Consider the following 22,843-nt stretch of genomic DNA (forward strand, 5'->3'; position numbering starts at 1 on the left):
TCTCCCCCATCCTCCACCAAGTTACTGATTTTGCCTGTTTGTTTTGTATACTCCCAGAGACCTTTTTTCACTTTGGGAAACAGTGGGGAAGTGTTGGAAGGATTAGCAGGTTGATCATCAACCTGTTGAACCATGCCATGAAGATTCCTTCTGTGGCCATCAAGTCCTGGAGTGGGACTTGAACCTGGAGCTTCTGGCTCAGATGAAGGGATGCTACCCTTTGTGACATTTAGCATAAAAACCCAAATATCATTCGTCCATCTTCACGTCTAATCACACCAGGTCATATTCCCTGGCCAAGAGAGCATGTAGGCAATCTGACCTCCAGCCTCTGCTCCTGCAACACTATTATCTAGTTGCTAGGAGACAGGTGAGCCTGGACCTGGATTATTTGACCACAACCATTCCAACCTTTCCCTGTAAGGGGCTATCTGTTATCTGCCTGGTGACTCTTCCAATGAGGTTGGGCAATCATGGGCTCAAACATGCATCTTGCTATGATGAATTACATCAGATGCCAAGCCATTTGGCTGCCTTCAGACAGCATAGAGTCTAGATAGAGTTAAATGTATAAAAGAGTGAAAGGGCAATTGTTTCTAACAAGATTTCTTACATGGTGCAAGTGTACAATGTTTCATGTTAAATTCAGAATCCATCCTGTGACTAATGCGTGACCTGCATTCTTGCTCAGGTTCCCCCGGAGCTACAGAATGAGGTGCTGATGAGCTTGCTAGAGACGGATCCGGATGTCGTTGACTACTTGCTGCGGAGGAAAGCATCACAGTCATCGTGAGTAACCCTTGTCTCTGTGGGTTATTTTTCAAGTCATCGTGCTGTTTTCACCATAGGCTGATACATTTCTTTCTACTGACCTCTGCTGTTCAAGTAGGATATCAGCAAACTAGATAGGAGAATGTACAACCACCAGTGTATAGTACAAATTGCTTAGAAAACTCAAGAAGCATCTTGTTTGATAAAATTTAAATATCTGCATGTAACCTGATTCTAGTCAAGAATGTGTGATCTGATTTTTAAAACCTCACATTTCAGCTAGTAAAGTGAAGACAGCATCAGGTGAAAAATAGTAACGTGCAAATTTTTCTATGAAACCAATTGAGTGCTTTTTGAAGTGTAGTCGCTGTTGTGATGTAGGAAATACAACAACTAAATTATGCACGGCAAGGGTATCCCAGAAACAGCAATGAGATAATGGGTTGGACTTTCAATCTTGATGTGGGTAGCAGAGGTTGGGAAAATTGCCAGCTGAGCCTGCCCACCTCAGAAGAAAGTGCCCACAAGCACAGGATTTTCATTGTGGGCGAGCAGGTACAGGTCCAGGGTTGCCAGGTGTGGAAGGCAGGCTGTTTAAAAAGCCTGTCTCAGTTCTGTGGGGCTTTGTCCTAGTTATAATAAAAACAGAAAGGTCCTCACCCCCTCCTCATGCCCCCCACCCGCCCCCTATGGCCCCTCATTTTCCCCACACCAAGGTATGTCCTCTCAGACAACTCCTATGACCCCCTTCCCTACCCCATGCCAAGGTATGCTCCAAAACAGCCCATATGGGCCCTCATTCTCCCCTCACTAAGTATGGCACTTCCATGCCCATTCACCCATTATACATTATAGAACCAATGAACCTTATAGTGACAGTAGGGTGTGTTTTTTTTTTAATTCTTTTTAAAAATAAGTCATTCATAGACAACTTGCCACTCTCTCTTTTTAAAAAGAACCTCCTTTTTACTACAGGCCAATAAAAGTGGCAATCATCCAGACCCTTTAAAGTATCAATAGCAGAAACTACAAGCACTTGAAGCCTCTTAACCTTATATAAATAAACATTGTGCAGTTGACAGCAGCGATCAGAAATCCAGAACTGTTAATCAAGCAATGGTTTCTGTGGGGCTCAGGTGGTTCAAGAGGCTAATGAATTTCTGGGCTCTCAGCCAAGCCTCATTACGTACTCTTGGCATCAGGCTAATAGGTCAGATATATTCATTCTTGGGATATGGGTATCTCTGGCCAGGCCAACATTTATTGCCTAACCCTAGCTGCATTGATTGAATTTTTTATACAAACAAATGGCTTGGCAAGCCACTTCTGAAGATGATTAAGAATCTACCACATTGGTGCAGCACAGAAGTCACACATCTGCCTATTTGGGTGAGGGCATCATTTCATTTGAAAGGTTACCCTACATATAGCATGTTTACTTATCTTACTTAATGGTCACTTGATCTCATGGTTAATGTGCCTGAACACCAACCTCAGGAAGGCCATGTCCTGCACAAATGTGGCATGTTTTGATTTTTATTCTGTGGCCAATGAGCAAGTTTGACAACCTAATGGCAATTTGAATCGATTGGAGGCATTTACTTGCTATCAATCCATGTCCACCCTCCAAACTTATGCAACCCTTTACAGCCAGCTGATAGAGGATAATTTCATTCCACCAATTAACTCTGGACTGGAACCCAAAAAAAAGTGGAAGCCAAAACCATTGATTTCTTCAAAGTTTATCCAATTGCACAAATCACTTCAAGACAGGTATGAAAAGGATCAAAAAAGCTAATGGAATGTTGGACTTTATCTCCTGGGCTGGATTAATAAAGGGGAGGAAATTGTGCTTCAGTCATACAGAGCCTTGGTGAGACCCTATCTGGAGTGCTATATTCAGTTTTGGTCACAGATTCTCAGGAAGGATATATGGCCTTGGAGGGGGTGCAGTGCAGTATCATCAGAATCATACAAAGGTTTACAGAGTTAAATTATGAGTAAAAAGATTGCTTACATCAGGCTCCTAGTCCCCTGAGTTTAGGGGTGATCTAATTAAGCGGTTTAAAATGTTGAAAAGACTTGAAAAGGTAGGCACAGAGCTATTTCTTCTGGTGAAGGTATCAAAAACGAGGGGGTGTAATCTTAAAAATTCAAACTAGGCTATTTAGGAGGGATATCACAAAGCGCTTTTTCATGTGAGGAGTAGTAGAAATCTGGGCTTCTTTTCCCCCAAAAGGCCAGGGATGCTGAGAAACAATTGGAGCTTTCAAAAAAAGTTTTGTTTGGGAAAGGTTTCAAGAGATATGGAACCAAAGTGGGTAAATGGAGTTGAGGAACAGATCAACCACAAACAGTCTCAAGGGCTGAATGTTCTTATTCTTATGATGTGAATGGAGGGACAGTCATCAATTTGTTTTTCTGGATGGATGGGTTTCGATTGTGCCTCCCTCCTTGAAAGAATGAGCTTTGATTCGCAGACAGTGATTCCTTAAATTATTAAGGAAAAGATAGAAATTACTGGTTCAGTAATTAATATGGATGTTTGACTTAACAGTCCAAAATGAACATTTTTTTTCTTGTTTGACGAATGTAATTGGCACATTAGTGAAAGTCGATGAGCAGCTCTAATCTTTACTCCGGGACTTGGGTTGAGATTCAGCCCAGAACGATGGAGTGAAAGTTTCCTCTCTGGTCCCAAGTTGAAACTGAATCACCCCTGTTCCTAGTGTGTAGGAGGAAACAGGCCATAATTCTTCATGATGTGTACAGTGTATTATTATGGATGAGAGTTTGCAGTTAACTCAATAGAGACAAAGCCAAGGGAGCTTTACTGTGAATTTATTGATTGTGCAGCAGCTGAGCAGAACTACTTATAAACGAACTGATAGGAAAAACGTAAAAGGCTCAGATTCTTATCACTGACACACCTCATCCTGATGAGCTCAAAAACAAAAACTTTCTGTTAAAGAAAGCAAGCTAGAACTTGCATTTATTGGACACCTTCACTGATCTCAGGACTTCCCAATGCAGTTCACAAGAAATGGATTAGATTTGAAGTGTAGTCATTGTTATAATATGGATAAACTTGGCAGGCAATTTTCCCAAGGTCCCACTGCCAATGGAATGAATGACTAGCAAATCTGTTTCAGTCATATTGGTTGAGGGATACTTATGGGCCAGAACATGGGGAGGTGTCCCCTGTTCTTCAGTGAATGATGCCACAGGATCTTTCATGCCTACCTGACAGGGCAGACAGTGGCTTGTTTGAAAACTCCCTTAATACTGGAGGGAAGTAGCACAATCGATTATGCACTCAAGTCTCTGAAGTGGGTCTTGAACCCACGACTGACCTTCGGACTAAGAGGCTGCAGTGCTACCCGCTGAACCACGGTTGACCCCTTGGTTAGCTGTGTAACTTAGTAATGTGCTTTGAGGTTACATAATGAACATGTGACACATAGTTTGGTGAGATTGAATTAGCTAAAATCTGATGTGATCATCTTTAACAGGAGTCCAGATCTGACGAGAGCAGAAGTCTCCTATTCTTTGGGAGGACGACATTCATCTACTGACTCCAACAAGATCTCAAGTGGAGAAGTCTCGCCCTATGATAATAACTCTCCGGTACTCTCAGACAGGCTGTTAATGCAGAGGCCAGATGACCTCAGCCCTGGTTCTGAGAAACTCTATAAAGTTCCTGAACAATATGCTTTAGTTGGACACTTAAAATCCAAATCTGGGGATAGCTCTCCAGTTTCATGGCCTGAAAAAGGTAAGCACTTTATGCACTTGTCCATTTGTCCACTCTTTGAAATACTGGTAGCAATAATTGTGACAGTAGAAATTGTAACAAAATTAAGTATTATTTGTCTTAAGATTTAGCTTGGCACTGGCACCTCTCATTCCATCGTGGTACCTAAGGGTTTTTATAACCAGCTTCACTTACCAAAACCAAAACCCAGTGTAAACTCAATGCAACTGCTGTCCTATTTGTTTTCTTTTTAAGACCATAGTCTGAGGTAGGGGGTCAAGCCATCCAATTATAATAGATTTCTTTAAATATGCGTTTGATTGGCAGTTCTTACTCAATTGAACAGAAACACTGTTTTAAATCCACTTTGTCCCTAATGTTTTCAAGACACTTTTCAGTCTCTTTTTTCAAATCAGATAGCCTTGGATAGTCAGGGCAAAAAGCTTCCATAGATGGTGACAGCAGGGAAAATATCACTAGCCGTGAATACTTGTCACATGATAATTTGGCTTAGCCATTGAAAACATTTTCTTTAACTACAAGGAGATAAAACAATGTAACATTGTTACACCAATTACATCAATTGTTTAAGCTCCCTGTAGTTAAATATATATATATAGTTACTTGTTCTTTTTTGATTAACAATTTTAATAAAGTCTAAGTCAAAGGCCACCATAGTGGTGGTCTGGTAGTTTCCAAAGTTAATGAGGGTCATGTAATAATCAGAGCTGAAATAGACAGTATCTGTGCACTCTGTAAAGGCAATGGAGGCTGCCACCAAAATGATAAGTTTTCTTGAAAAGAATTATTTCCTGAATGTGCAGCCATAATGGGTAGGAATGCTCTTCCCAGCTCAATTGTAATGTCTGAGACCATTACCACTGTTGCCACTTCCCTCCCTCACCATCACTCGAACAACAATCGAATAATAGTAGCTGTTTATATTATTATAGTTACTTGGTACATTATGATCAGAAAAGACTAAGGTTAATTTCCGCATGACCATTGTGTTCTAAACGTGATCAAATAAAAATCAACTACCGTATGAGGGAAAAAAATATTTGGGAGAACAAACTAATCAGCCTAATGGGATAAAAAGTGATGTTGCAATACAGATGAATTATTTCTTAACATTCCTTCTACATTGAGGGGTTTGATAGAGTCAGTAAAGAGAAACTGTTTCCACTGACATGATGGTTGGTAACCAGAAGACCCAGATTGAAGATAGTTAGCAGAAGAGGGGAAATATTTTTTACACAGTGAATTTTTATGACATAGGGGATGCACAGCCTGAAAGTGTGGTGGAAGCAAGAGTCAGTAGTAGCTTTTAAAGGCAAACTAGGTATATAATTAAAAAGGAAAGAAGTGCAGGGCTATGGGGAAGAGCAGTGGAGTGGGACTAATTGAGCAGCTCTTACAAAGAACTGGCACATGCACATTGGCCTCCTTCTGTGCTCTGATTCTCGATCCTCTCACTAGCCACGTTAGGGCTATGGGGTTAATTTTCTGCCCCTAGTGAGGTGCCACATTTGTACAATTACAACACTGTATACTTGAATCTTTGACCTCTGCTCCTGGCTAGAAAGATGGAATTCAGCCATTTTAACCATTGTTGAATGGCATTATCATTCACTAGTACTGAACTTTCAAGAAGCAACGATTCTGCCACATATTTTGAAGAAACTATAACATCTCAGATTGTTTTCAATATTCATGTCAGTTTATGCTCTGCGCTACTTGTCAGATAATGTGCATGGTTCTATGATTAAATCACAAGTCGCTTGGCAGCAATTATTGTGTACTTCTTTGGAGAGGAAACTAATCCAAACAATTCTGGGCACACTGATGAAATGTTTCAGAGGTTGTAATAAATTAGAGTGACTGGGGATTTCTGAATATTCTCATTTGCAGGAGATGAAATGGCCAGTGATATAATCTGCCAAACTGGTCAGAAATGTGACATTTTAGTGACATGTGTATGTCACCATTTTTCCTTGTTCTCTGGCTTCCTTCTGCTACATTTGAAGCAAATATTGCCTTTTTGTTGCTGCATGCCAGTGTGATTCCTTGTGCCTTGGCTTTCTTGTGCCGCCCATCGCTCAGTGCTAGCACCCATGCCTCAGAGTCAGAAGATTTTGGGTTCAAGTCCCACTCCAAAGACCCGAGCAACAAAATCCCGCCTGACACTTCAGTGTAGTACCGAAAGAGTGCTGCACTATTATGGGTACTGCCTTTCGGATGAGACATTATACTCATAGGTTATGTTTAAAAAAATCACATAGTAAAGAAGAATAGGGGAATTCTGCTCTGTGTCCTGGGGCCAATATTTACCTTTCAATCAATATAAGCTAAAGTACAGCCTGGTCATTATTTCATTACTTTTTGTGGGACCTAGCTGTGTGCAAATTGGCTGTCACGTTTCCCTACATTATAATATCAGTTGCTTCAAAAATACTTCCTCGGTTTTACAGTGCTTTAGGGAACATTCTGCGGTTGTGAAAGATGCTGTAAAAATGCACGTCCTTTTCTTTCTTATTACGCTAACGTCCTCAGCATTTTAAGCAGACTACATCCTTTTTAGTAGAAGAAAATACTGCAGATGCTGGAAATCTGAAATAAAAACAGAAAATGCTGGAAAAACACAGCAGATCTGGCAGCACCTGTGGAGAGAGAAACAGAGGGCTGAATTTTCCCCCCATTGGGGGGGGAAGTTGAAGGGCGGGTGTGTACAGGTGAGCTTCCGATCGGCGCCCTCAATCGGAGGCGCGCCGCCATTTTACGTGGAGCCAGCGCTCCATGTGGGCGGTGGGTGGGCATCCCAAAATCGAGAATGCGCTCTTTCGCACATGCGCGTGAAAGAGTGCACTCATCTCCCTGAGGCTAAGTGCAGCCTCAGGGGGATTGGCTGTAAATGTAAAAAAGATTAAAATAGAAAAATAAAATTTCCCTAACCTGTCCCCTCATGTGAATGTCACATGAGTTGGGACATGTCCATAATTACTCAAAATCTTTATTAAAAATTTTTAAAGCCTAAATGAAACCTCATCCCACCGGTGGATGAGGTTTCATGTTTTTTCTAGTTCCCGCCGGGGCTCCTGGCCTGCCCGCCAACCTTAAGGTTGGACAGGCAGGTCCTTTAATTACTTAATTTACGCTGTCAATGGCCTCAATTGGCCATTGACAGGTCAGCGGGCGCGCAGCTGATTTTGCTGCGCCCCCGCCTACCGGAAAATTTAAATGGGGGCGCAGTGATGTCAGGAGTTCCCCCTGACGTCACTGCATGTCATTTTACGCGTCAGCGAGTGGGCCCCGCCCCTGCTCACCAACGCGTAAAACCCTGCCCAGAGTTAACATTTTGAGTCCGTATGACTCTTCATCAGAGCAGAGTCAAGCAAACTCGAAATGTTAACTCCGTTTCTCTCTCCACAGATGCTGCCTGACCTGCTGAGCTTTTCCAGCATTTTTGGTTTTTACACCCTTTTTGGTTTCTGGCCCACACATATCAATGTTGAAACACAAAAGTGGGTTTGAGTACGTTTGGCAAACATGGATACAGACAGGTTAGCAACTGTACGGAGAGGATGAGCAAAGAACGGAGATTTTTGAGTACAATTTCCTGGATATGTTAAGCAAGTTGATGAATCCATGAGAAAAGCCGATTGTATTTTGAGGTTTGTGAATAGTGACATAGGCAAAACATTGGTTATGCCGCAGCTGGAATGCAATTTTGGTTACCTCATTAAAGAAAGGGCAGTAAACCGATTGAAATCATACAGTGCACATCCACCATGCTGATGCCAGCAATGGGAAACTAGTTTTAAAAAGAGCTTTGAGATACTGGGACTGGGAACAGAAAAGGCTTGGAGGGGATTTAATAGAAGTCTTTAAAATGATGTAGGGTTTTTGCTAGAGTGACTGAAGGAAGTCTGTTGCCTCTCATGGGAGAGTAGTTGATGAGGAGACATTCAATTTAAAACTCTCACTGAGAGTGGGAGAGTTGAGAAGGGATTTCTGCTCTGCAAGAATTATTGGAGATTTGCCATAGTTGGTGCAGAAACTATTGCATCTTATAATGGAAAATTGGATAAATGTTTAAGCAGAGGAAGATAGAAAGCTATGGTGAAATATGAGGGGCAGTGGGCTTAAGTTTAGATTGCTCTAGCAAGACAGATCGGATGGATGATTGGTGGCCTTGCATTGTGAGCTTCTATAATTCCAGGACAACCATTAAATGAATCAATATCAAAAAATTACAACTTTCCTTAATTGTAGGACAACAAAATATACAAATATAATTTAATTAATAAAGGACAAAACCAGCTGCTATTGAGCCAAATCAAGAGTGACTCTCTTTTATGTATGAACGGGAAACGTTTTGAAGTTAATACCAATGTGTTGGATGTTTCCAAATGTGAAGGGAAGCTGGGAGATGATTTATAGGATATGTGCCCATCCTGGAAGTTTTTAAAAAATTATGAAGGGGTTTGATAGGGTAAACATAGAAAAAATTTCCATTTATGGGGGAGACCAACGCTAAGGGCGATTAAATATAAGATTGTCACTAATAATCTAGTAAAGAATTCAGGAGAAACTTCCTTATCCAGAGAATGAATAGAATGTGCAACTTGGCACCACATGGAATAGTTAAGGCAAGTAACAAAGATGCATTTAAGAGGAAGCTAAACAAGCTACTGAGGAGGATGCGGTGATAGGGTTGGGTGAAGTAGAGTAGGAGTACGTCATGTGGAGCGTAAACACTGGAATAGAGCAGTTGGGCTGAATAACCTATAAAATGCTATGCTATAAAATGCTATGCAGGTTGTTCTCTGTTAGTAAGATACTCACTGTGCAGACCACACTATGTGCAACATAATCTAAAATGGATTTCACTTCAATGAAAATAAAATTTAAAATTGAGAGAGATGTAGAATGAGCTGCCGATTCATTATCACCCTTTGTACACTATCGCACAAAGTCAAAATTACCGTTCTGGTGCGTGACAGAATACTGATTGTTTTGTCTAACTAGATCTAAAAAATATTTTCTTTGCTAAAATTCACTCGTATACTTATTATTTTTTGTGTTGTAAGTAGGGTAATTTAAGCAGCTCCGTGTCTTTCATTCCTTCTCTTTTAGATAAAAATGCAACTTCAGAAGAAAACGCTAATATTTGGGGAGCTTGGCATTCCACATTGAAATGTGGTTCTAGGGAGGAAGGGATAACAGGTACAGCAAACGTGTAGTACTGATTATTTTTTTAAAAACTCTTTCCTGTTTTAAACCATTTGGAGCGCTCTGCCCATTGTGCATACTTCTGTAGATGAAAGGCAAGACCATTATATGAACGGAAATAAGAGGAGAAGGAGTAGACCATATGGCCCTTTGAGTCCCCTCTGTCATTTAATACGATCGCGGTTCATCTTCAGCCTCAACCCCACTTTCCCACCCACTCCCCATGTTCCTTTATTCCCATTGTTGAATATGTTTAATGTTGGAGCATCCACAGCCCTCTGAGGTAGACAATTCCAAAGATTCACAACCCTCTGCACGAAGAAGTTCTCCTCATCTCTGTCCCAAATAGTTGATCACTTATCCTGAGGCTCAGCCCTTGTGTTCTAGGTTCCCCAGCCAGGGGAAACAACTTCTGTGTCTACCCTGTCAAGCCCCTTCAGAATCTTGTATAATTCAATAAGATCACCTCTCATTCTTCAAGATTCCAGAGGTTACATGTCCAAATTACTCAGCCTCTCATCATAGGACAAGGAACTAATCTAGTGAACCTTCACTGTACCACCTCCAAGGCAAATATATTTTTCCTTGGGTTTGGAGACCAAAACTGTGCACGCTACTGCAGGTGTGGTCTTGCCAAAGCCCTGTACAATTGTTGGAAGTCTTCCTTGTACTCCAGCCCCCTTGCAATAAAAGCCAAAAGCAATTCGCCTTCCTGCCTTGCTTGTTGTACCTGCATGCTAACTTTGTTTCTTGTACAAATACACCCAAGTCTCTCTGTTCATCGACTTCTAAAAGTTACATGCTTTTTTAAAAAAAAAGTCAGCTTTTCTATTCTCAGTGCCAAAGTGAATAACCTCTCACTTCCCCACGTTATACATTTTTTGCTCAGTCACTTAATGTGTCTATTTCTTTGCGGCCTCTGTATCCTCCTCACAGCTTGCATTCCACCTAGTTTTGCACCATCAGCAAACTTAGACGCATTACTCTCAGTATCTTTGTCTAAGTCATTAATGCAAATTGTAAATAGCTCTGATCCTTAGGGCACTCCATTAATCACAGCCAGCCAACTTGAAAATCCCTCATTTATCCCTATTCTTTGCTTCCTGTTTGTTAACCAATTCTCCATCCATGCTAATATTTAAACCCAACTCCATGAACCATTATGTTGTGTATTAGCCTTTCCGTGTCAGCCGGGTTCAAGTCCCATCACAGGGCTCGAGCACAAAAATCAAGGCAATACCTTAAGTTTCTCGAATAATTTTTCTCTGCTGATAATTGCTGTAAATTCCTCACTCTTATTAGCCCCTTGGTTGCCCTCCATTACTGGTATGCAACTTATGTCTTCCACTGTGAAGACAGACACAAAAGGGGTGGATTTTCCCTCCGGTGGTGGAAAACAAAGGCTGGGCCTACTTTGGGACCCTGATCCTGCACCCAGGGGGAATGTCATTCACCTGTAATTGTCCCTGGGGCAGCCAATTATTGACCAGAAAGCAGATTCGATGCCCAATTAAGGGCAGTGGGTAGGCGATATAAGCTGGAGGACCAATCAAAGGTCTTCCAGCTTGAAAAGAACAGAAGGCTGAAATTGAAGGTAAGTAAGGGAGAGGACACTTCGAGATGTAGGTACCCTCCAACTTTTTAAAATCCTTGATTTAAAAATATTGTTCAAGAGCTAGGCCTCCACCTATAGGGGGTGGAGGGCTCCCCTCTACAGGGCAGCCTATGGCTGCAGCCAAGGGGTGCATGCCTCCAGGCACCCAAACCGGCCCCTACCCCCTTCAGGAACCTAGAGGCCGACTGGAAAATTCCACAGTTGGCCTCCTTTAATTGGCCTCAGGCTCTTAATGAGCCTGATTGACTATCTGCCTCATGCGGACAGGTAGCCCTGCTGATCCCAACCCTGTCTCTGCAAAAATGGCCCAGAGGCGTTTGGGGGCGGGGGTGCTATTTTTTTAGCTCCCAGCTGCCTTTGATCTTGGTCCTGGCGGGGACTGAAAATCTAACACAAAGAGCATTTATTCAGTGCCTCTGCCATTTCCTCATTCCCCATGATGATATCCTCTGTCTCTGTCTCTAAGGGACCAATGTTTATTTTAACAATTTTCCTTCTTATGTGCTTATAAAAGCTCTTGCAATCTGTTTTTATATTCCTGACTAGTTTACTCTCATATTCTATTTTCTTCCTTTTTATCAACTTTTTGGCCTCCCTTTGGTTTCTAAAGTTCTCCCAATCTTCAGGCTAACCATTATCCTTGACAACATTATAAGCCTCTTTTAATGTAATACTATCCCTAACTTTCCTACTAAGCCACACTGTGGTTTTTCTGATAAACCTTTCTACAAGGGACCATTAACAGAACATTTTTAATTGAACATATTTTTGACCATTATGAATAATTTTTAAATGTTTCCTACTATTTATTTATCACCATACCTTAGTCTTTTTACTCAGTCAATCTTCGGCAGGAGAAGAGAACTGGCTATGTAATTTGCTTTGGTTAAGTTTAAGATTCTTGTTTGGGACTGGAATATGTCACTTTCAAACTTAATATGGAATTCAATTGTATTATGATCAATTTTTCTGGAGGATCTTTTACGATAAGATTACTGATTAACCCTGCCTTATTACATGTTACTTGGTCTAAAATGGATTTGTCTCTGGTTGACTCCACATTATGATTATCATTACAATACAGATCACTCCATGGCTGCCCAGTAGGAAGTACAATTTTAAAAAATTCATTCTTGGGATGTGGGCATTGTTGTCAAGACTAGCAGTTTATTGGCTAACCCAGTTGGCCCTAGAAAGTGGTGGTAGGCCATCTCCTTGAATTGCTGCAAGGTTCTGTACAGCAGTACGTTATTAGGCATTAAAAACTGGATTTTTGCTGAGTCGAGGAGACTCCATGGATCTTTAAAAATGGCAGACAAGACCTGATTCCGGGATTTCCAGCACCCCCAGTTTTCGCTAGCATGGGGGAAGGGTGTAGGCTTGCGCATTACTGACCTGGCTGGCTCCATTGCAGGGGTAAGCATCCCCTAGACCCCCACAATTTTCATGGAGTTGGTCCACCTTCTCAAGGACTCATGGTTCACGACCCCTCAGAAGAGCCTTTTGAAAGATAGCTTCAAAAGGTCTTACCCATGCCCCCCACATGCCAACCCACTTCCAATGGACCCTCATACCCTCCATGCCAACCCATGACCCTCCATCCACCTCCAATGGTCCCTCACCCTCGGTGCCTTTGGCACTTCCATGCCCATTCACCAGTATACACTCTGTACAGAACCAATGAACTGGAAAAGGTTAAAAAACAACCATTCATAACTTTAAAAACTGCTGCTACTACAACACTATAAAGGTGTCAATAGACCAGATCTTTAAACTACCAATAGCAGAAACAATAAGTACTTGACACCTCTTTACCTTGTGTAAATAAACATTGACCATTGACAAAATAGTTAAGAAAAGAAGCTGTCAAATAAGCAGTTTTACCTTGGGTGCGCCTAGTAAAACAAACTAATAGAAGTCACCTCTCAGCCAGGCATGCATAATGAAGCTTGTCTGAGAGGGGCATTTGTTGGCATGGATGGTATGAGGGGCCATTAGGGGTGGGTGGTGTGAGGGCCAGAGGACCTGATATCTAACAACACGACTGGGATGAAGTCCCAGAGAAGCAAAGAAGGCTTTTTAACTAGGCTGCCTTAGCACTCGACAGCCCCTGTGGCTGCCTCCCATCACCCCCCAGCCGCCAAAGGAATGAAAATAGCACCACTCTAGGCACTTTTTACAGAGGTGGCCTGCCAGGCTGGAAAATTTGTGGACTCCCACTACCCCCTCTAAGGTAAAAATCCAGCCCTAAGAGTGAACTGTGGTGGTGTGGGCACTGGAGTCCCATATATGCCAGACTTAATAGGGAGGACAGACTCTTCCCTAAAGTAATACTTAAGTAACTATGGGAAATAATGTCCAAATTTTACCTCCGGAATATATGACACGCTTCAATCTGAAATAATAACAAAACTTAGAGTACATTTTTTTTTATTCATTCACGGGATGTGGGCTTCGCTGGCTGGGCCAGCACTTATTGCCCATCCCTAGTTGCCCTTGAGAAGGTGGTGTTGTGCTGCCTTCCGCTGCAATCCATGTGGTGTAGATACACCCACAGTGCTGTTAGGGAGGGAGTTTCAGGATTTTGACCCAGCGACAGCGAAGGAACGGCAATATATTTGCAAGTCAGGGTGGTGAGTGACTTGAAGGGGAACTTCCAGGTGGTGGTGTTCCCATCTATCTGCTGCCCTTGTCCTTCTAGGTGGTAGTGGTCATGGGTTTGGAAGGTGCTGTCTAAGCAGCCTTGGTGAATTCCTGCAGTGCATCTTGTAGATGGTACACACTGTTGCCACTGTGCATCGGTGGTGAAGGGAGTAAATGTTTGTCGATGTGCTGCCAATCAAGCGGACTGCTTTGTCCTGGACGGTGTGAAGCTTTTTCAGCATTGTAGGAGCAGCACTCATCCAGGCAAGTGGAGTATTCGATCACACTCCTGACTTGTGCCTTTTAGATGGTGGACAGGCTTTGGGGAGTCAGGAGGCAAGCTACCCATCGCACGATTCCTAGCCCCTGACCTGCTCTTGTAGCCACAGTAATTTTATGACTAGTCCAGTTCAGTGTCTGGTCAGTGGTAACCCCCAGGATGGTGATAGTGGGGGATTCAGTGATGGTAATGTCATTGAACATCAAGGGGCAATGGTTGGATTCTCTCTTGTTGGAGATAGTCATTGCCTGACACTTGTGTGGCGTGAATGTTATTTGCCACTTGTCAGCCCAAGCATGGATATTGTCCAGGTCTTGCTGCATTTGGACATGGATTGCTTCAGTATCTGAGGAGTTGTGAATGGAGTTGAACTTTGTGGAATCATCAGCGAACAAACCCACTTCTGACTTTATGATGGAAGGAAGGTCATTGATGAAGCAGCTGAAGATGGTTGGGCCAAGGACACTACCCTGACATACCCCACTCTACTATTATCATCAAGCCAGGGGATCAACCCTGGTTCAATGAAGAGTGCAGGGGGGCATGCCAGGAGCAGCAGCAAGCATACCTAAAAATGAAGTTTCAACCTGGTGAAGCTATAACAGGACTACTTGTGTGCCAAACAGCATAAGCAGCAAGTGAGGGAGCTAAGCAATCCCACAACCAATGGATCAGATCTAAGCTTTGCAGTCCTGCCACATCCAGGGGTGAATGGTGGTGGACAATTAAACAAGTCACTGGAGGAGGTGGCTCCACAAATATCCCCATCCTCAGTGATGTCCTGGAGCTGAGATGACTGCCCTCCAACAACCACAACCATCTTCCTTTGTGCTAGGTATGACTCCAACCAGCGGAGAGTTTTCCCCCTGATTCCCAGTTTTGCTAGGGCTCCTTGATGCCACACTCAGTCAAATGCTGCCTTGATGTCAAGGGCAGTCACTCTCACCACACCTTGGGAGTTCAGATCTGGTGTCCATGTTTGAACCAAGGCTGTATCGAGGTCAGGAGCTGAGTGGCCCTGGCGGAACCCAAACTGGGCATCAGTGAGCAGGTTATTGCTAAGCAAGTGCCACTTGATAGCACTGTTGATGACCCCTTCCATTACTTTACTGATGGAGAGTAGTCTGATGGGGCGGTAATTGGCTGGGTTGGATTTGTCTTGCTTTTTGTTTAAAGAACATACCTGGGCAATTTTCCATATAGCCAGGTAGATGCCAGTGTTGTAGCTGTACTGGAACAGCTTGGCTAGGGGCGCGGCAAGTTCTGGAGCACAAGCCTACTATTGCTGGAATATTGTCACGGTCATAGCCTTTGCAGTATCCAGTGCCTTCAGCCATTTCTTGATACTACGTGGAGTGAATCAAATTGGCTGAAGACTGGCATCTGTGATGCTGGCGACCTCCAGAGGAGGCCGAGATGGATCATCCACTCGGCACTTCTGGCTGAAGCTTGTTGCGAATGCTTAAGCCTTATCTTTTGCACTGCTGTGCTGGGCTCTTCCATCGTTGAGGATGGGGATATTTGTGGAGCCACCTCCTCCAGTGACTTGTTTAATTGTCCACCACCATTCACGCCTGGATGTGGCAGGACTGCAAAGCTTAGATCTGATCCATTGGTTGTGGGATTGCTTAGCTCCCTCACTTGCTGCTTATGCTGTTTGGCACACAAGTAGTCCTGTTATAGCTTCACCAGGTTGACACTTCATTTTTAGGTATGCCCAATGCTGCTCCTGGCATGCCCCCCTGCAATCTTCATTGAACCAGGGTTGATCCCCTGGCTTGATGGTAATGGTAGAGTAGGGTATATGCTGCCTATGAGGCTACAGATTGTGTTCGAGCACAATTCTACTGCTGCTGATGGCCCACAGCACCTCATGGGTGCCCAGTCTTGAGTTGCTAGATCTGTTCAAAATCTATCCCATTTAGCATGGTGGTAGTGCCACACAACATGACGGATCCTCGTATCCTCAATGTGAAGGCGGGACTTTGCCTCCAGCGGTGGTCACTCATACCGATACTGTCTTGAACAGAGGCATCTGCGGTAGGTAGGTTGGTGAGGATGAGGTCAAGTATGTTTTTCCCTCTTGTTGGTTCCCCACCACCTGCCACAGACCTAGTCTAACAGCTATGTCATTTAGGACTTGGCTGGCTCGGTCAGTAGTGGTGCTACTGAGCCACTCCTGGTGATGAACATTGACGTCCCCCACCCAGAGTACATTCTGTGCCCTTGCTACCCTCAGTGTTTCCTCCAAGTGATGTTCAACATGGAGGAGCACTGATTCGTCAGCTGAGGGAGGGCGGTAGGTGGTAATCAGCAGGAGGTTTCCTTGCCCATATTTGACCTGATGCCATGAGACCTCAAGGAGTCCAGAGTCAATATTGAGAACCAGGGCAACTCCCTCCCGACTGTATACCACTGTGCCGCCACCTCTGCTGTGTCTGTCCTGCCGGTGGGACAGGACATACCCAGGGATGGTGATGGTGGTGTCTGGGACATTATATGTAAGGTATGATTCCATGAGGATGACTGTCAGGCTGTTGCTTGACTAGTCTGTGAGACCAGCTCTACCAATTTTGGCACTAGCCTTCAGATGGTGGTAAGGAGGACTTTGCAGGGCTATGATTACCATTGTCATTTCCTGTGCCTAGGTCGATGCCGGGTGGTCTGTCTGGTTTCATTCCTTTTTTGTGTCTTTGTTACAACTGAGTGGCTTGCTAGGCCATTTCAGAGTCAACCACATTGCTGTGGGTCTGGAGTCACATGTAGGCCAGACCAGGTAAGGACGTTAGTGAATCAGGTGGGTTTTTATGACAGTGGTTTCATGGTTATCATTCCAGATCTTTATTAAATTCAAATTCCATCATCTGCCGTGGTGGGATTCGAATCCAGGTCCCCAGAGCATTACCCTGGGTCTCTGAGTTACTAGTCCAGCGACAATACCACTATGCCGTCACTTAAGACAATATTGTAAAAGGAGAAATATCAGCTCTGCCTCTTAAACACCTCTCCCAATGTTCTTTTCAATTGACTTTGAACAAGGAGAAATGAGAATGGATTAGGCAGGCAATAGCCCATTCGAGTAATTTGTTCTGCATATTATGGACCCTGCTATATTTCTTCAATTGTGAACAGAAGGACAATTGAAAATATAATTGTTCAGGAGGGATGAATATATGCCAGTAGAGACCTAGCTTAAACTTGCACATTCAGTAGTTTATAACAGGGATTACCTTTTAAAAGACTTAAGGTGACATTTAACAAAAACAATTTTTTAACCAATAATAATTTGAAATTATTCTTTAGTATCCCATTAACTAATGCAGCTTATAATAACACGAGTTGCAGGATTTAGGAGTTTTCTGATGAGTTCTCTTATAATCCTTAACAGACTAACATACAAATTAGGAGCAGGAGTAGGCCACTCGGCCCCTCGAGCCTGCTGCGCCATTCAATAAGGTCATGGCTGATCTGATTGTAACCTCAACCCCACATTCCTGCCTACCCCCGATAACCTTTCACCCCCTTGTTAATCAAGAATCTACCTAGCTCTGCCTTAAAACTATTCAGAGTCTGCTTCCACCACCTTTTGAGGAAGAGATGATTTACCTGAGAATCTCACCAGAATCTGGCACACCAAAACACTGGTATCTAATACATGTCTGCGAACACTTTCAAAATCATGATCAGTTATTCTAGTCATAAGGTTGATTTTTTTTTTTTGCTACCTCGTAACATCTGGAAACTGACATGAGTAGCTTTCTCCTGCATCATAGAAAAATAACCGCACAGAAGGAGGCCACTTGACTTGTGACCATTGTGCTCGTGTCAGCTCTTTTAAAGCATTATCCAGTTAAATCTGTGTCCTCTGGCTAGCGGTCTTCCTGCCAGTGACATTTTCTCCTTATTTAATCTATCAAAAACCTTCATAATTTTGAACATGTCTCTCAAATCTCCCTGATGGATTACATTACACCCCAGAGTTCTGAAGGAGATAGCTGAGGAGATAGTGGAGGCGTTAGTGGTGATCTTTCAGGAATCACTGGAGTCAGGGAGGGTCCCAGAGGACTGGAAAATCGCTAATGTAACCCCCCCCCGTTTAAGAAGGGAGTGAGGCAAAAGACGGGAAATTACAGGCCGATTAGCCTGACCTCGGCCGTTGGTAAGATTTTAGAGTCCATTATTATGGATGAGATTTCAGAATACTTGGAAGTGCATGGTAAAATCGGGCAAAGTCAGCATGGTTTCATCAAGGGGAAGTCATGCCTGACAAATCTGTTAGAATTCTTTGAGGAGGTAACAAGTAGGTTAGACAAAGGAGAGCCAATGGATGTTATCTACTTGGACTTCCAGAAGGCCTTTGACAAGGTGCCGCACAGGAGGCTGCTCAGTAAGATAAGAGCACATGGTGTTAGAGGCAAGGTACTAGCATGGATAGAAGATTGGCTGTCTGGCAGTTGGCAGAGAGTGGGGATAAGGGGGTCCTTCTCAGGATGGCGGCCAGTGACTAGTGGAGTTCCACAGAGGTCAGTGTTGGGACCACAACTTTTCACTTTATACATTAATGATCTAGATGAAGGAACTGAGGGCATCCTGGCTAAGTTTGCAGATGATACAAAGATAGGTGGAGGGACAGGTAGTATTGAGGAGGCGGGAGGCTGCAGAAGGATTTGGACAGGTTAGGAGAATGGGCAAAGAATTGGCAGATGCAATACAACATGGGGAAGTGTGAGGTCATGCACTTTGGTAGGAAGAATAGAGGCATAGACTATTTTCTAAATGGGGAGAGAATTCAGAAATCTGGAGTGCAAAGGGACTTGGGAGTCCTAGTCCAGGATTCTCTGAAGGTTAACTTGCAGGTTGAGTCGGTAGTTAGGAAGGCAAATGAAATGTTGGCATTTATTTCGAGAGGACTAGAATATAAAAGCAGGGATGTGCTGCTGAGGCTTTATAAGGCTCTGGTTAGACCACATTTAGAATATTGTGAACAGTTTTGGGCCCCGTATCTCAGGAAGGATGTGCTGGCCCTGGAAAGGGTCCAGAGGAGGTTCACGAGAACGATCCCAGGAATGAAAGGCTTAACATATGAGGAACGTTTGAGGACTCTGGGTCTATACTCGATGGAGTTTAGAAGGATGAGGGGGGATCTGATTGAAACTTACAGAATACTGAAAGGCCTGGATAGAGTGGACGTGGGGAAGATGTTTCCATTAGTAGGAGAGACTAGGACCTGAGGGCACAGCCTCAGAGTAAAGGGAAGACCTTTTAGAACAGAGATGAGGAGAAACTTCTTTAGCCAGCGAGTGGTGAATCTATGGAATTCATTGCCACAGAAGGCTGTGGAGGCCGGGTCATTGAGTATATTTAAGACCGAGATAGATAAGTTCTTGATTGGTAAGGGGATCAAAGGTTATGGGGAGAAGGCGGGAGAATGGGGTTGAGAAACTTATCAGCCATGATTGAATGGCGGAGCAGACTCGTTGGGCCGAATGGCCTAATTTCTGCTCCTATGTCTTATGATCTTAACTTTTTCTATTTAAAAAAAAAGCAATCCCAGCTTCTCTAGTTTCTCCACGTAACTGAAGTGTGTAACAATGGTTTCCTTGTTAATGAATAGCAAGGAAGATATAATTTCATTCAAATAAATCTAAGGAATAGATATTGCTGAATTTTCCAAGTGCCATTTTCCCTCAGAATTCTACACTTAATTTCTTTAGATACCATAGTATTGAAAGATTGACATGTTAACTCAAATTCTACTAGTTGTTTCTTATTCTTTCTCCCCTAGGTTCATATGGAGATATATACCAAAGCAGTGGGTTACAGCAAAGACAGTGTTCTCTGTCACAGGGAAACCTCATAGCAGACTGGCCTGTAGTTCAGGCCTCTTCCACCGTGTCTCTGGACAATGCAAAACAGCCTGTGCGAAGAACTCATACAACTGCAGGTGCCCCTGAGTGCAGACCTCATGCTCCCGTGAGCCGTGTTTGCAGTAGCCCTCAAGTGGCGGGAAGTAAGAAACATGTACAGCTGAGCCTGGAATCCTTGTGCCTTAGACGTGACATGCGTTCCACAGGAAGTGCAGAACAAATTCCTCAGAAAACCTCAGAAACCTCTTTCTTGCACAAGAAACCATGGCAATCCCATTTTAGGCATGGGGACATCAACAGAAATGAGACTCGACCCCCTCCTCCATACCCCGGCCCATTGAGAGAAAGTTCTCTGACTTCTAGTAAAGCTGGTACCCATCAAGAACAAGCTCTGTCAAGACTTCAGATGACTCAGCAAAGTTCAGAGGTGCAAAAGGCAACGTCACCCAAGCAGTCAACGCTCAAACCTGAGCAGCAGGACTCAGTTTCCTGCAATGATGAGAATCGAAGCTGGTCCAGCCAGACAGACAATCAAAACAATAAGAACAACTTAGCAGAGCCTGACTGGGTGGAATGGCAGAGAGAACGATGGCAAATCTGGGAGCTCCTGTCTGCGGACAATGCAGATTCGCTACCAGAAACTTTAGTATGATATCTTGAGCTTCTCACGAGTAGACTTTGTTTAGACATCATTTTAATAATTTTTTAAAGAAACAAATCAAAATTCATCCTATCATTTACACAAAACATATTTTTATATTTGTGCGATATTTTAACTTACTTTTACTTTACAGGGTGTAAAACAACACAGTCTTTAACATTCTTGTACAAAGTCAGTGTGTCTGTCAGCACCTAAAGCATTAGCATAGGACAATACATTTGAATGTTGCTGTATGCATAAACTATACATGAAATATATAAATATCTATTTTGTGGTGTAATTTCCATTCATTTTGTATTTATACATATGTTTGGTTCATTTTATGTTATATAAAAGATTATGTTCAGATCCACATTCGGAGAGAAAATAATACATTTGGACTGCTCATACATCATTGCACTTATTTTGTTGCTCTAATGACTCGTTATAGCATCAACATCTCTTGTTATCTACCAACTGGTGTTTCTGTTGTTGTCTTTTAAGGAATCTGAATCTGTACATTATAAGTCCTTCTTGCCACTGACTAAATGAAATAACCACTGCAGTATCAAGGCTTTAATTACTGTCAACTTTCTTTGTGGGCTACCATTAACTTTTCTTTGACTATATTTGCCACTCTCAGATACGAACTGACACTCCCGTGAATAAGTAACCTAGTTACTATACTGCCAGTTACCATTGCTGTGTCGCTATTCAAAGGTTTTGTAAGTAAATCCAGTTTCCCCTCCCTACCCTTTTTTAAACATGGAAAATAGGATCCTCAAGGAAAGAGAATACAACATAATTGCTACATGGTAGTGACAGTCGAGATACCAACACATGAGATCAATGCAAGATTAATCTCCAGCCAGGCGGGACTCAGATATTCTTGCCATGCAGGGACTGCAATGCCATTTAATTTAAAGTATTGGGAAATGACAGGTTGTGTTTTTTGTGTATTCAAATGAAGAGTTTGCATTTGGTGTACCTTTTTAAAGCAAGACTGTAAGATGTATTTTAGTTTTAAACAATTGTGCCAAAGTTATAAGTGACAAGCTCATACAATTCCATTTGTCTTATTTTCAGAAAAAAATGTTCATTTTATAAAATTGTTTTAATTAGTTTGAAGGCTGGACTAGCAGCTGGCTATAATTGTGTTCATGTTTAAAATGCTCTGCCAGCAAAGGCAAATATATTACATAGAGACAGTTGTGATCTAGCACAGTACATTGTCTTAAGCCGGTTAATAAGACTGTTCCTATAACATAATCTTAAATCTTACGTGTGCCGTAAAGATCCAATTAAAAAGAACATGAAGCAAGACCGATTTCTGAGTTTTTATGGAGTACAAGGAACATTTGCAGATTTTGGGACTGAAATTATCTTGAATGGTAATACAAAATGGACAGTAGAGGATTGACAGCCTGTTTAACACACACAATTTTCCATTCCATTAAAGTCCCTGAAATAATAATAAGCATAAAGATTCAGTGTGAAAGTATGAAGTGGGTATCATGTTACAATGTGCATCAGCATACTTTGAGGCCAAGTGGATAACTCCAATTATGGTTTTAGCATAATGGTCATAATAAAAGGTCCTATTTGAATCCGTTCAGTTGAACTTCTGCCCTTCTAACAGACCCGGAATGAGTCTGGCTAAAGTAATCAACAACATACTCAGTGGCTGCTAATGTGTTGCATTTATGCTTCTTTGTCCTCATTCAATTTTTTAATTGCCACCAACCTTCTTCAGTGCCTCACCTCTGTTGCCTATCTCTGTGGACCTTGAACCTTGTGTGATTTCATACTTAACTAAACAAATGGAGCTTGCAAATGTACATTCATGCCGCCTTGTCCTGCCCCATAATTTCATCACCAGAATTTCCCCAAGAACTAGGCCCCCTTCTGCTTCTCCCATTATGTTTTCCTTTCTATGCCAACGACCCTCTGCTCCATGCCCTCTCTCAATCTTACAACTACACTTGAAGGGTTTAAAATTCATAAGAAATACTGAAGGGTTTAAAATTGATAAGGAGGAGAG

General features: G+C 42.7%; 1 protein-coding gene across 1 annotated transcript in view; it reads left to right on the forward strand.

Annotated features, from left to right (window-relative positions):
- Positions 1-22,125, forward strand: part of LOC144691374 (rho GTPase-activating protein 6-like) — a 119,051-nt gene extending 96,926 nt beyond the window's left edge. The window contains exons 8-11 of the mRNA XM_078559412.1: positions 692-789; positions 4,284-4,546; positions 9,662-9,751; positions 20,081-22,125. Coding sequence (XP_078415538.1) covers positions 692-789; positions 4,284-4,546; positions 9,662-9,751; positions 20,081-20,814 — 1,185 coding nt within the window. The 3' untranslated portion in view covers positions 20,815-22,125. The remainder of the gene's footprint in view (positions 1-691; positions 790-4,283; positions 4,547-9,661; positions 9,752-20,080) is intronic.
- The last annotated feature ends 718 nt before the right edge of the window (positions 22,126-22,843 follow it).

This window comes from Cetorhinus maximus, chromosome 16 (genome assembly GCF_964194155.1).
Source record: "Cetorhinus maximus chromosome 16, sCetMax3.hap1.1, whole genome shotgun sequence".
NCBI classification, from domain to species: domain Eukaryota; kingdom Metazoa; phylum Chordata; class Chondrichthyes; order Lamniformes; family Cetorhinidae; genus Cetorhinus; species Cetorhinus maximus.